Below are 15850 nucleotides of genomic sequence, written 5' to 3'. Positions count from 1 at the left end.
GTAATTGCTTTTTGTCGTGAAAAAGAGTATTTTCATACATAATGACTGATTGCAGAAGTGTTCACATATTTGTAAAACATTGGAAGGCACTATCATTGTTGCAGGCATACATTCGTTCCGCTCGTAGCTCGAATTATAATGATCTTCAATAAATGAAGTGAAATTGTCTTCACTGGCATATCATATACTGTCATATAGTCGGTGTCGCGTGGACGTTTGTGTAATGCAAACGTATCTACTGTAATATTGCTTGACTTCTTTTGATGCAAACAGTATTTGTATGCCTAAGAATGTCAATAATGTTAAATGAAACGCTTTCTTTGATGTCTGTCTGTCTGTCTCTCTCTGTCTGTCTCTCTATCTGTCTGCCTATCTGTCTGTCTCTCCGTATATAAACATCAAACAATATATGACACAATTTCAGTCTTGCCTTACATGACCGTTAACTTTACAATTAACAAATATAAACCAAAAGTGTAAGGCGACCAATCTTAAGGGAATGTTCTACCCGGAAATTACCGATTTAAATTGAAAACTGTTAAAAATGGTGGCCTTCTTATGAAACTGCGCGCCAAGATGTCGACAGCAGGAAAAGGTTTGCTTACCTATTTTAGCCATTTTCAGGTCCAACAAAGGTAAACGACGTGAGATACTAGGCAATACTAGTGACAGCGTCACCTATTTTCCAGATGAGGGTAGTTATCTAGCTATAAACGAAGACACCTCGTCGTACATGTTAGTCTACTAAGTCTAGATCCTAAGGCATTGTGAGTGAGGTCAGTCTCTAGTCTGGTAATTATGTGGGATTTTTGTTTGCTGTATCCACATCCTCTTTTAAAGATTGAAAACGATTGGCCAGTGCCTTTTTAGACCCCAGACGCTTGTCCTAAGTGGAAGGCACTTCTTTCCCTTTTTTCAACGTGTAACACAATATTACAATTTTCTAACATTGCATTTTAAGAAATTGCTTGATATTTTTACAAGAAATGTCATACCGGTGATAGCAAAAATATGATGACATCGAACTGACCAATCGGAGTAAGCGTATCAGACATGTGAATGGTGCACATGACGTGGCAAAACCCAACAACTAAAGAATGCGCGCATGTTCAGTCCTTGACTATGTGTTGAATATATATGTGCAGTCGGTATATTTGACAACATTTGATTTTGAGTATTTTTTGTTTTCTGTGAAGCATGTGGAAATTTAAATGTGTGGTCTCATAGTTTTGTTCGCGGTATAATAGTAATATATTTGTTTCGTATTTCTCTATGGCAACTGATTGACGATCAACAATGTTCATAAGGGGCAGTGCCGGTAGATGATGATTCAGCCGACTGCATAGTCAACTACCAATTTTAAGATATTGTTTGACAACACAATCGCGAAAGTCTTATTGATATGAGCAGCTTTATACGTGCTTATGGATAAAATAAATTCGTGAGGAGAAATCGTGTCCACAGGTACAGCCACAGCGGTACTGTATAAGTCGCGAAGACAGCGGAATTAGAAAGAAAAAACAATAATATCAACTTCATTTTTCAATGATAATGCTCTCACGACAAATGTTTTGGTCCCTTGGTTAGTTGATTTTTAATATCAAGCTTATCTGGTAATGGATGTAGAGGTAGATTACGAAATGTTGTGTTATCGAGTGCTCCTCTGACAATTGATATTCAAGGATAAATGCCCGTCTTGTGTACTCTTTACATTCTGTAAACCTGGCTTAAAGTATCTATAACACTGAGACAAAATAATTTGTAAAGGTTGATATGTTTTGAAAGTCTCATTTTACGGAAATACAAGTTCTAGAAAAAAATATGACGAATACATGCTCTGTTCCTGAAAAATCGATTTCTAGTACAAATGTATTTATCGCTTTTTGATGCTGTTCAGTGTTTAATTTTCTGTGTAGTAGAGAATTGTTTTAATTCATATTAAGCAACTAAGGTCACCGTGGACTATTTGATCGTGGGGGAATAAAGGTAATAATAGTACATACATAAAGTAGATTATCTTCACGAAAACTGAGACAGCAGTAGTGCCAAATTCCAATCAAAATAATAAGCCGTAAAATTTGCGGAGAAATGAACCACAACGCAATCGCAGAGGTCAGTAACATTTGACCTGTCATTGCTGTTTTCATAATTCAAGTGCAATATAAATAAAAGAGCAAATGTCAACACCTGTTGACAAGAGAATGTGAAGAGTTTCAAATAACGCTTAGTTTTGTCTGTTGTACATGTTATGTGTTGTAAATATATGAAAAGACTCTGCTTGGGTAGTTTTACGTTTAATAATGTGCACTTTGCAAACCATTGGTCGAATGTTGACTAAGCTTTTCATATGTGAATTTGCAAGCTTTGAGGTCAATCAAGTGCTGATGTTGCAGGTAAAGGGTGATTACGGGGGTTGGGAATACGAATTCTAAAAATAAGTAAACAGGTGGCACATTTCCGATGACTTATATAGAATAGTCTCACAGGACTATCTATAACAAGCTGTTTTGATTTAGCCATCAATGGAATTTATGAAAACGCAAGTTCAAAGCAAAGCTTTAATATTACAAGTAAATGCTCCTTTTTACCAAAGTGATCCTATGAAAAAGTTTGAGACACTCTAAGTCAAAATAGAAATGTGTGATGTCGATTTTAGATTTAATTATAATTATAGTTACAGTGTCCTCTATGTGACCTTTCACTTTGATACACATGCTGACGTTACACTGCGTTGTGTAACCTTTGTCTACCGATAGCTTGGTGTATAAGCCGTCTGTTCTTATTGTTTTGTCTGCAGCTTTAATTATCTATAACTAAACAAGTAAATTTTCCTTTTCACCAAAGCAATCCAATGAAAAAGTTTGTTTGTTATGCGTATTTAGACATTCTTCTAATAGTTAGAGTATCCTCTATCTTTCATATCACTCAGACTTTAATAATAAACATTTTGCCTGGGTGCATTTTGTTTGATACTGTGCACTTTTGTATTCATTTAGCTAATCACGTGTGAAGTAGCCCGCTTGAGGTCAATCAGGTGGTGATTTTGAAGGCCGTCATTATGAGGTTACAAATTCTTATTTGTGTAGAGTCCTGAATGATAGATTACTTTTTGTTATAAAAGGTGATTGCAGATGTGGAGAATACAAATTTCCAAATTAATGATATAAGTAAACAAGTGTCACATTCCCCGACTAAAATGGAGTGATCTTAAACGACTAACAAGCGGTTGTAATCAAGCAACTCTTTGATTTTTTGAAACACAGGTTGAAAACAAAGATTGATATATAACTGTTAACACCACCCCCTTTTACAAAAGCGTTTTCATAAAAAAAAGTGTGAAATACTTTGAGTTAGACATACTGCTCTTAGTTAGAATGTCCTTTATATAGCCCTTCACTTTGATATACATGCCGGCTAATGCACTGCTCTGTGTAACCCTTGCCTACTGACAAGTTGGTGTGTGATCGGTTTGTTTCTGGCCTCATGTCTTCTGCTTCATTTATCTTTTGGAGCTTGTTCACATCAGCAAAGACAACTTAATGCACAATTTATGTACTGACTGTCAGCTTATTGGTTGTATTTGTCATGCTGTCAAGCCGCCGCATTTCTCAGTACTGCCACTTTTTGATTATGAAAAATGGAGCTTATCACTTTACGTTATCAATCAATATCATGATTTCGTTGCCGACTGCATAAAATGCTTCTTGCAACCTTTGTATCCATATAATCATAATATTCGAGATTCTGATAATAACAAAATCAAGTACATTCTGTTGACTGGTGGCTATTAGGGGAAGGAATAAACACAAAATATAAAGGCTTGTATTTGATAGTTACACTTTCAACAATGTGAGAAATTTTTGAAGTGTAGTATATATATATATATATAATCTACAACCTTACAAAAGTAAATTAATAAAGTAATAGAACAAATATCTCATCGTTGTGTCTTATAATATATATATATATATATATATATATATATATATATATATATATATATATATATATATAAGCTGTGAAACAAAGTTAAGTAGACGAGCGACTAACCATTGCCGTGTACCACGGTGTAGCACAGTCTAGAAATGTACTGTCTGATTTTTTCGGAATTGCAACGGACGATTCTATTGGCTACCCGAATTGCTGACTTCTATAAGGTGACCTTTATATTCGCCAATGAAAACGTGCGTACTACACCTGTCGGCCGTCACAAGCCCAATTCAAAATGGCCAGTGAACAAATGAAGAAGCGATCACAAGGTCAAGCTTCGCTGTACGATCTTCGGTTTGGAAGTACACAGAGAAACAAGAGAAACAAACTGTTTTCAAAGGCAATACGCCGGTATTTTCTCACGAAAACCTTCCTGATTACAGTTTGAATTTTAGTAGGCCGACGTGCGTTGGACTGCCGTCGACGTCAATGTGAACGTATATAACCAGCTTGAGGCATCATATGTACTGCTTTTCCGTTTATCCACGCTACGCCCTAAGTGGTTTAAAATACGATCAGACCTCAAAATCCACTTCAAAAACGATCGTCAGGTTAAATCCAAATATGAGCTTCTGAACGTACAAATGTTCATATCATATACCAAGGTTCTTCCTTTGCATACCCATATATTCAAATAAACTTGAGGGTCGTTGTATCTATTTGTGAAATATGGCCGTCATTGTCATCGTCAATCATCATTGATAAATACATTATCCTTTTACCTCCCTGGTGGTATAAAGGTTCTTCGTATACAGATTTTCATACCAAACATCTCGGTTCTTAATTTAAAGCATAACATAATACAATAATGAAACGTTTCTCGTTTTCTGTGCTAACAACATCACAGCGTTTCATCCAGGATTGCATCAACAAGGTTGATTTACCCTTTTACAAGACAAATTAGGAGGGATTTCACCAGTTCATGTGCTCTACTTGTATATCTAAGGTGTCTGGCACAATTTCATGGGGCCTTACAACTTCTCCGATGCTAACTTGACACTATGAACGCCTGTTAATCAGATGCAAAAGCGCCATCTGTATGCATTTCGCGGCGAAGTGTAAATGAAATTAGTTTACTCACAGAATTAGTTAATGAGGGGATTATTGACGATGAATTTTCTGGCCAGCATTATGGCAATGCGGACCTTGATATGCTCACCCTCAAGTCCTCAACATGATACGGACTATAGCTGACCCTTACCTCCATTGGTTGACCCATGGAGCTAGGAAAGGACGTCTCTTGCTTGGAGGAGGGACTGTCACGCGTTGATAAATCGATACCAGTTTTGGCCGTGCAATGCAAGAGTACATTGGCACCTGATTATATGTACCTAGACGTGTATAAATCATCAGTGGTTTATACAGCGGTACAACGTATCGGTGTAAGCATGAAGGCGCGACTTTGCACTATTTTGACATATCGACGATTTCGGGACTAGTATCGATACTAGACGATACTAGAATGAACTACGGTTGTCCCGTGGGAAGCCGGATCTGTGAAATCTCCGATATTTACCCGATATTTCTCGGCGATTTGGGGACTCTAATATCGATACTAGACGATACTAGAATGACTTCCCTTGTGCCTCAGCACGCTGGATCTGTGAAATCTCCGATATTTACACGATATTTATCGGCGATTTCGGGACTCTAATATCGATACTAGACGATACTAGATTCAGTCAAATCGCAAGTAAATATCCGATATATATCGGAGATTTCACCACCTCACAGTTCTGGCCAAACCCGACTTCCAAGGACTGACTCTAGCTTCGATACTAGACGATACTAGATTCTGTCAAATCGCAAGTAAATATCCGATATATATCGGAGATTTCACCAACTCACAGTTCTGGTTAAACCCGACCTCAAAAGACTGACTCTAGCATCGATACTAGACGATACTAGATTCTGTCAAATCGCAAGTAAATATCCGATATATATCGGAGATTTCACCACCTCAGAGTTCTGGCCAAACCCCTCTTCCAAGGACTGACTCTAGCATCGATACTAGACGATACTAGATTCTGTCAAATCGCAAGTAAATATCCGATATATATCGGAGATTTCACCACCTCACGGTTCAATCTAAGTTCGATATTGTAGAGTCTAGTAGCCGTAAATATCGGATATCATATAAAAGTGCAATGTCGCGGTGTCCTCTAAAAGTGAGTTCTGTAAAAGCATGCGAATCACTACAAGAGTAATAATTTCGACACCTTTTCATGCTCCATGAATCCATCATGAATGTCCATCATGTGTTGTTTCAAGAAATTTTGCAATGTTTTGATGCATTATTTAGACAAAACATGATCTAACCTTTCGCCAAGGGCATTTGGCGAGAGATAAGCAGCATGGACCACGTGATCCACGGCCGTCCGCAGATAGGATTCAAAATTATGGTGAAGTCACCGTGGTTTAATGACCAGCTCGTAAATACCGTAGTCATGAGCGTTCATCTTACACTTTACACCCTTTGATGCAGCAAATACTGAGTCCGAATCACCACAAATTCAAGCACAGTCCCTCTATCCACCGTGGATAGAGGGACTGTGATTCAAGTAATCAAAGTCCGAACCGAAAACCTTTATCTACGATAATCATTCGTAGATAATCATTCCGTTCGAGGCCCGCGGCCCCCTCATTATCACCGGCATAAACAAAATCGGCGTCATCAAGGGACTCTCAATTTTGTATTTTTATATTTTTTGATTCGGATGTAGCTTTACCTACACTTGGGGTATTTAAAAAATTAATTCGTTCTCCACTGCTTGATGTAAATGTTCTGCTGGGAGTGTTTGAAGACTGTGAGACAATCACAATTATCGCCTGTGTTGTTTGCTGAATTAGCAACCTCAAGAATGGTACAAATTTTCATTACGATTTTCTTCTGACGGAAGTCCTTGTCTGATTCAAAACGTTTGATAAAACGATTGTGACTGGCGAGGCTACATCAGGATGCAATGCACTCGAGTCGAATACATAGACAATGTCTCTGTTTTTTCTTTTGAGGTGGGATGAGGTAAGGTATACCATGGATGTAAAACATCCATGGATATACAGCTGCCGCTATGTCGTCATAAGTACGGACCGAAAGAAAGTAGGAGTTATACTTGTAAAATATGAACTTTAGTAGCAGTCAAGTCTACAAGCTATAGAAGTCGAGCGAAGTCTGCACGCCACGGTCATTCCACTCGCTTTTGTGGAGTGACCGTGCTTACGTCGTTCGACCATTTTCAGCTTTTGTGCTAGGTGTTGGTACAATGAAGCGTCTTTTCAGTTCTTTTGTACCGATGTCGCATCGCAATTGTCAGAATTCGAAAATACCACGAAACCATAGTCCCTTGTAGAGGGACTGTGACGAAAATAATATTCAATCAAACTTTACAGGAGAAATAGTCGCGGTTTACACACACTGCCTTGCATGCAAATGCTGTTCCAGTCGTTTAATTTTTGTATTATCGATGTGCACGTGATTCACACCTTCCGACCGGCTTAGCATATTACCTAACCCGAAATATCGGGGTTGCATACATGGCTAGTTAGCATCGGCGAAGTTGTAATGGGCTGGTTCCCCCTTGACAAATTAATTGGGGGTGCCAACATGTGAACAGAGGAGGAAATCCCCATCCCCCTGTCTACATGTAACATGGTGTAATATCATCTACAATTTCAAATTTATGTCTTTAATAACGGTGAATTACTATAGTTTACCTCCTAAAAAGCATAGAGGTTCTTAACATACCGATTTTCATATCATACATCAAGGTGCTTACTTTACTGATCAACTGTCAAATTATTTCTAGACTTTAGTTTTCTTTGTTCAAAATATCGTCAACATTACTACATTTTATCATTTTTAATTATGAATTATCGTATTTAATCTCCCAGGAAAATGCCTTTTATGATGTAACAATGCTGACAATTCTCCTAGAATTTCAAGTGACTGTGACCTGTAAAGAGTGATTTTAGCTGATTGTCCAGGGCTTCCGGCCTTCATCCGGGAGGGTGGACACCCCCTGACCCTTCCCCCCACGACGACTGCTTTGTGTTCATGGCAGCTGCAAGCAGCCTGCTTTTTCATTTTGACCCCTACTTAAAAATGAAATGAAAATATCAAATATCTTATTAGACATAGAATGAACAATAAAACTCATTTTGACACATCGTTGAATCGTGGATTCTAATGAATATAAATCCAATAGGTAAAATCTGACCAATATTCGAACTTTTATAAAAGAACGCCGGATTGGAATGAAGTCTCCTGTCTGCAAATCGTAAAGTCAACATTAGCGGCTATATAAAATGGCGGAAAACTAATTCAACCGAAAGGATATTTAGATCAGACAAAAAATGACTTACTAACCGATTGCAGCCATGTTTTGGTCCAAACAACGAAGACTGCTTGGTATATTGATAACAAGAAGATTATTCTTCACATATTTTCCCGACGACGGCAGTTATTTCAAGTATGCACGAAACAACCCGGTAGCCAAGTCTTTCCCTGACAGTGTCGGCAATTCTCATTGTTGTCAGTTTCCTGCTGTCTTACCGTATAATAAATGAGTTGTGCTCAAAGATGTCGATAGTCTGAAAGATTGCACGCGATTGGGTAATGCTTTTACATCATAGGTGATTGCCCTTACCACATTAAGGCACTTGGTTTTGGCTTTTATGTTAATGTTTCTATGTCAAATTTTAAAGTTATTGTAATCGAAGGTACAATTATCATAATTTACTTTTAGATCTTTGAAATGAGTTGTCATAATGGTTAAAATACAATAAGAGCAGAGTAACCAATCAGAACAAGCTTCTCATTCAGACATCAATTGTGATTGGAAACGCAGACATTTAGCAATTGATCAATACGCGCATGATCAAAGATAGAACGCATACATCGGAATCTATTCGTGTTTTTTGTCTTGTGAATTTTCCATGTGCTGTTGGTATGCACAGCAGTTTTAAACTTGGAGTGTTTTGTCTGTGTGTCGAAAATAGAAATATTCTGCCTCTTGGGATTTTGGAAGAAAGCCTTTTTCGACAAAATCTATATATCAGCTATCATATATATACTCGTACCAATGATTTATGTGGCCATGAGCAGCTGTTGTCATGGTTATCATTGCGTTATTTTCTACATGTCAATGCTATGAGAACGTATATTTTCTCGTCCTCCGAGAAAATTATGAATAAAATTTAAATGTCTATATTTACTTATTACGGTACCAACTTAAATTGGTACCATGAGAAAAAAGGTCTAAGATCAAGGTCACCTTCCCACATAGATATTAATTTTCCTTACTGTAAAGAAACTCGTCGACTGAGACAGTAAATTGGTTCATATGGTGTTTGTGTTTTTGTGACAATGCAGTGCTGGCATATGGATCGTAACAGCTGTATTTGTATAGACGTATATATAATCATATGCCCAACCACGGTAAGTCTCATACGATGCTGACACTTTCACAGCACGCGAACCTCTGCAACCGTCTTTTTGCCCTTTGTCGATCTAATAGTGCGTTTACTATTAGAACTATGATTTACACTGCATGATAAGACGAGTGAAAAAACTAGTAAAAAGTATAAAATTCACAAATATGAATTCAATATGGCTTGTCATATGGACCTTTTGAAGTCAAACTAATTGCAACTATCAAATACTTAAAGACGGATACAAAAATACAAGATAAGCGCTTGAGACAGCATTAACAAAGGGGACGATGAGTATTTATACAAACTCTACCTACACTATGAAACGATGTATTTAAAGAAGTAAGGACATTTCAGAAGTCATACTAGTCGTTACTTTAAAATACATTTATGGATAGGAAAATAGAAGAATGACGTTGCATTCATTTCAGTGCTTGATTACTCTTATTATGCCATTTTAGCATAATGCTATGCTTAAATTTTCAATCATACTTACAGATAACACCCACCCAAGAAACAAATATGGTGAATAATTGGTCTTCCCCTCAACAAGGTGACTTCCACTACAAATACATTATACTGCTTTCATTTTGATGCTGTTCAAAGCTTGATTCAACGTAATGCACGACAGCCACTTCAGTTTTCGTGGAAACGGCTTTCATTCAAACGAAAGACATTTGAATGAAAGAAAACGCTTTAGTTAAAAATTTGTCTTATGCATTATTCAGTGTAAAAATGGTGAGTTGGCTAAAATCCAATACGTCAATTTAAAAGACAAAATTAGTCAAAACTGGTTGTAATAATAATTGCTCTATTGTCGTGAAAAAGAGTATTTTCATACATAATGACTGATTGCAGAAGTGTTCACAAATTTGTAAAACATTGGAAGGCACTATCATTGTTGCAGGCATACATTCGTTCCGCTCGTAGCTCGAATTATAATGATCTTCAGTAAATGAAGTGAAATGATCTTCACTGGCATATCATATACTGTCATATAGTCGGTATCGCGTGGACTTTTGTGTAATACAAACGTATCTACTCTAATATTGCTTGACTTCTTTTGATGCAAACAGTATTTGTATGCCTAAGAATGTCAGTAATGTTAAATGAAACGCTTTCTTTGATGTCTGTCTGTCTTTCTCTGTCTGTCTCCTTATCTGTCTGCCTATCTGTCTGTCTCTCCATATATAAACATCAAACAATATATGATACAATATCAATATGCCTTACATGACCGTTAACTTTACAATTAACAAAAATAAACCAAAAGTGTAAGGCGACCAATCTTAAGGGAATGTTCTACCCGGAAATTACCGATTCAAATTTGCAACTGTTAAAAATGGTGGCCTTCTTATGAAACTGCGCGCCAAGATGTCGACAGCAGGAAAAGGTTTGCTTACCTATTTTAGCCATTTTCAGGTCATACAAAGGTAAACGACGTGAGATACTAGGCAATACTAGTGACAGCGTCACCTATTTTCCAGATGAGGGTAGTTATCTAGCTATAAACGAAGACACCTCGACGTAAATGTTAGTCTACTAAGTCCAGTAATTATTGTCTGGTAATTATGTGGGTTTTTTGTTCGCTGTATTCACATCCTCTTTTAAAGATTGAAAACGATTGGCCAGTGCCTTTTTAGACCCCAGACGCTTGTCCTAAGTGGAAGGCACTTCTTTCCCTTTTTTCAACATGTAACACAATGTTACAATTTTCTAACATTGCATTTTAAGTAATTGCTTGATATGTTTACATGATATGTCATACCGGTAATAGCAAAAATATATTGACATCGAACTGACCAATCGGAGTAAGCGTATCAGACATGTGAATGGTGCACATGACGTGGCAAAACCCAACAACTAAAGAATGCGCGCATGTTCAGTCCTTGACTATGTGTTGAATATATATGTGCAGTCGGTATATTTGACAACATTTGATTTTGAGTATTTTTTGTTTTCTGTGAAGCATGTGGAAATTTAAATGTGTGGTCTCATAGTTTTGTTCGCGGTATAATAGTAATATATTTGTTTCGTATTTCTCTATGGCAACTGATTGACGATCGACAATGTTCATAAGGGGCAGTGCCGGTAGATGATGATTCAGCCGACTGCATAGTCAACTACCAATTTTAAGATATTGTTTGACAACACAATCGCGAAAGTCTTATTGATATGAGCAGCTTTACACGTGCCTATGGATAAAATAAATTCGTGAGGAGAAATCGTGTCCACAGGTACAGCCACAGCGGTACTGTATAAGTCGCGAAGACAGCGGAATTAGAAAGAAAAAACAATAATATCAACTTCATTTTTCAATGATAATGCTCTCACGACAAATGTTTTGGTCCCTTGGTTAGTTGATTTTTAATATCAAGGTTATCTGGTAATGGATGTAGAAGTAGATTACGAAATGTTGTGTTATCTAGTGCTTCTCCGACAATTGATATTAAAGGATAACTGCCAGTCTTGTGTACTCTTCACATTCTGTAAACATGGCTTAAAGCATCTATAACACTGAGACAAAATAATTTGTAAAGGTTGATATATTTTGAAATGTCTCATATTACGGAAATACAAGTTCTAGAAAAAAATATGACGAATACATGGTCTGTTCCTGAAAAATCGATTTCTAGTACAAATTTATTTACTGCTTTTTGATGCTGTTCAGTGTTTAATTTTCTGTGTAGTAGAGAATTGTTTTAATTCATATTAAGCAACTAAGGTCACCGTGGACTATTTGATCGTGGGGGGATAAAGGTAATAATAGTACATACATAAAGTAGATATCTTCACGAAAACTGAGACAGCAGTAGTGCCAAATTGCAATCAAAATGACGAGTCATGAGATTTGCCCAGATATGAACCACAACGCAATCGCAGAGGTCAGTAACATTTGATCTGTCATTGCTGTTTTCATATTTCAAGTGCAATATAAATAAAAGAGCAAATGTCAACACCTGTTGACAAGAAAATGTGAAGAGTTTCAAATAACGCTTAGTTTTGTCTGTTGTACATGTTATGTGTTGTAAATATATGAAAAGACTCTGCTTGGGTAGTTTTACGTTTAATAATGTGCACTTTGCAAACCATTGGTCGAATGTTGACTAAGCTTTTCATATGTATATTTGCAAGCTTTGAGGTCAATCAAGTGCTGATGTTGCAGGTAAAGGGTGATTACGAGGGTTAGGAATACGAATTCTAAAAATAAGTAAACAGGTGGCACATTTCCGATGACTTATATAGAATAGTCTCACAGGACTATCTCTAACAAGCTGTTTTGATTTAGCCATCAATGGAATTTATGAAAACGCAAGTTCAAAGCAAAGCTTTACTATTACAAGTAAATGCTCCTTTTTACCAAAGTGATCCTATGAAAAAGTTTGAGACACTCTAAGTCAAAATAGAAATGTGTGATGTCGATTTTAGATTTAATTATAATTATAGTTACAGTGTCCTCTATGTGACCTTTCACTTTGATACACATGCTGACGTTACACTGCGTTGTGTAACCTTTGTCTACCGATAGCTTGGTGTATAAGCCGTCTGTTCTTATTGTTTTGTCTGCAGCTTTAATTATCTATAACTAAACAAGTAAATTTTCCTTTTCACCAAAGCAATCCAATGAAAAAGTTTGTTTGTTATGCGTATTTAGACATTCTTCTAATAGTTAGAGTATCCTCTATCTTTCATATCACTCAGACTTTAATAATAAACATTTTGCCTGGGTGCATTTTGTTTGATACTGTGCACTTTTGTATTCATTTAGCTAATCACGTGTGAAGTAGCCCGCTTGAGGTCAATCAGGTGGTGATTTTGAAGGCCATTATTATGTGGTTACAAATTCTTATTTGTGTACAGTCCTCAAAGATAGATTACTTTTTTTGTAATAAAAGGTGATTGCAGATGTTGAGAATACACATTTCCAAATTAATGATATAAGTAAGCAAGTGTCACATTTCCCCGACTACAATGGAATGATGTTAAACGAATAACTTTAACAAGCGGTTGTAATCAAGCCATTCTGTGATTTTTTGAAACACGGGTTGAAAACAAAGATTGATGTATACCTGTTAATACCATCCCCTTTTACTAAAGCGTTTTCATAAAAAAGGTTTGAAACACTTTGAGTTAGACATACTGCCTATAGTTAGAGTGTCCTTTATATGACCTTTCACTTTGATATACATGCCGGTTAATGCACTGCCCTGTGTAACCTTTGCCTACCGACAACTCAGTTTGTGAGCTGTTTTCCGTATTATTTTTCTTCAGCTCTATTTATCTACACAAGCTTGTTCACCACCAGCAAAGACACGCTCATCACACAGTGTATGCACTGACTGTTTATTAGGGGTTTTTTTGCCGCGTTGTAAAGCTGTCGAAATTCTCAGTACTGCAAAACTTTGATTTGATTATGAAGTGGCGCTTACCAAATATATTTCCTGCAGCATTTGTGAACACGTAAGCATTGCTATTAGAGATTCTAAAAATAACAAAACCAAGTACACTCTATTGACTGATGGCTGTTAGGGAAAGGAACAAAAATAACAATAAATAATGGCTTTGATCGTTGGACTTTCAATAATATGAGACGTTTGTAAATGTATAACATATATCAAGTCTAACAATTTGAATATTTAATCGTTGTCTTATATATATATATATATATATATATATATATATATACTTGTGCTCGTGGGAAATTACAGTGCTCGATGCGGAAAGCAGAGCGATATAAATAATAACACAAATTACTCTTCAAGTACTTTAACAGATTATTACTTTTGTACTTGAAGTAATTTGTTTTATTATATATATATATATATATATATATATATATATATATATATGTTGTTTGTGTGTTTGTATATAAATATATAATTGTATATGTGTGTTTATGTGTGTATGTGTATGTTTGTGTTGACGACAAATTGACAAAAAAGTCAAGAGCCATAAAATGAAGACACATCATTGAATCGTGGATTCTAATAAATGTAAATCCACCGGTCACAATATGATCAATATTCGAACTTAAGGTAGTATGTGCCTCGAAATTGAGAGACTTAAACTTTTGCTCAAACTCAAACTCTCCTAAATGATTCTTTCAGCCATTTATTATTTTTCAAAATCAAGAATAAAAATCCGGGGTCACCATGTAAATTTAGTACGTGAGCAATAAATTAACCAAGATTACCAATGCGGGATTTCAAATTTGAAATTGCCACCATCCCTGTGTTAACTCGGAAATTTAAGACGGTGAAGTATTCTGACAAAAGAGCTTTTAAAGTTAACCCCTAAAAGTGGTAGATCAAGTAATATGAAAGTTTGAGAGTCCAAATATCTGTCCCGAGGCGCATTTTACCCTGATAAAAGAACGCCTGATTGAAATGGAGTCTTTTGTCTGCAAATCGTAAAGTCAACATTAGCGACTGAATAAAATGGCTGACACACTAATTCAATCGAGTAGATACTAAGATCAGACATAATAGCAGCACATATGGCTTACTTACCTATTGTAGCCATGTTTTGGTCCAATCAACGAAGTCAGCTTGGTATATTGATAACAAAAAGATTACCCTTCACATATTTTCCCGACGCGGGCAGGTATTTTAGTATGTACGCAACAACCTCGTGGAAAAGTCCTTCCCTGACAGTACTTAGTGTGGTCAGTTTCCTGCTGCCTCACTGTATATAAACGAGTTGTGTTCACACATGTCGATTGTCTGAAAGGTTGCACGCGATTGGGTAACGGATTTACATCATGGGTGATTGTCCTAACCACATTAAGGCACTTGCTTTTGGTTTTTATGTTAATGTTCCTATGTAAAAAATTAAAGTTATTGTAATCGAAGGTACGATTATCCTGATTTGCTTTTGATCGATGAGTTATCATAATAGTTAAAATACGATAAGAGCAGTGTAACCAATTGGAACAAGCTTCTCATTCAGACATCAATTGTGAACAGGAAACGCTGACTTCTGGCAACTAATGAATGCGCGCATGCTCAAAGAAAGAACGCATATACAGTAAGCTATTCATGTTTTTGTCTAGTGAATTACGTATGTGCTGCTGGTATGTTGGACAACAGTTCTGGACTTGGAGTATTTTGTCTGTGTGTCAAAATTAGAAATATTCTGCCCTCGGGGATTTCGGAAGAAATCCTTGTTCGAAAAATCTATATATCAGCTATCATATATACTACTACCATTGATTTATATGGCCATGAGCAGCTGTTGTCATGGTAACCATTGCGTCATTTTAGGCATGTCAATGCTATGAGAACGTGAACTTTCTCGGTCTCCAAAAAAGCTCTAGATAAAATTTAAAAAGCTGTGTTTACTTTAATTACGGCACCAACCTTATTGTGGCACCATGAAAAACAAGGTCAAACATAGGGTGACCTTCACACAGAGACATTAATTTTCCATA

At 36.5% G+C, this 15850-nt stretch overlaps 1 protein-coding gene across 3 annotated transcripts in view; it reads right to left on the bottom strand.

Moving 5' to 3' along the window:
* The window catches only part of LOC139116078 (uncharacterized), an 88386-nt gene extending 73279 nt beyond the window's left edge, over positions 1 to 15107 (bottom strand). Inside the window, exon 1 of one of the 3 annotated variants that reach the window (XM_070678591.1) lies at positions 14931 to 15107. In XM_070678591.1, coding sequence (XP_070534692.1) covers positions 14931 to 14943 — 13 coding nt within the window. In that variant the 5' untranslated portion in view covers positions 14944 to 15107. Of the gene's footprint in view, positions 1 to 605; positions 787 to 10823; positions 10973 to 14930 lie in introns of those variants that run through there. The other 2 variants (XM_070678595.1, XM_070678594.1) reach the window with 2 other exon arrangements.
* Positions 15108 to 15850: the final 743 nt, after the last annotated feature.

This window comes from Ptychodera flava, chromosome 17 (genome assembly GCF_041260155.1).
Source record: "Ptychodera flava strain L36383 chromosome 17, AS_Pfla_20210202, whole genome shotgun sequence".
NCBI lineage: Eukaryota > Metazoa > Hemichordata > Enteropneusta > Ptychoderidae > Ptychodera > Ptychodera flava.
Note: the sequence above shows the minus strand (reverse complement) of the source record. Positions and strands in the feature narration are given on the sequence as shown.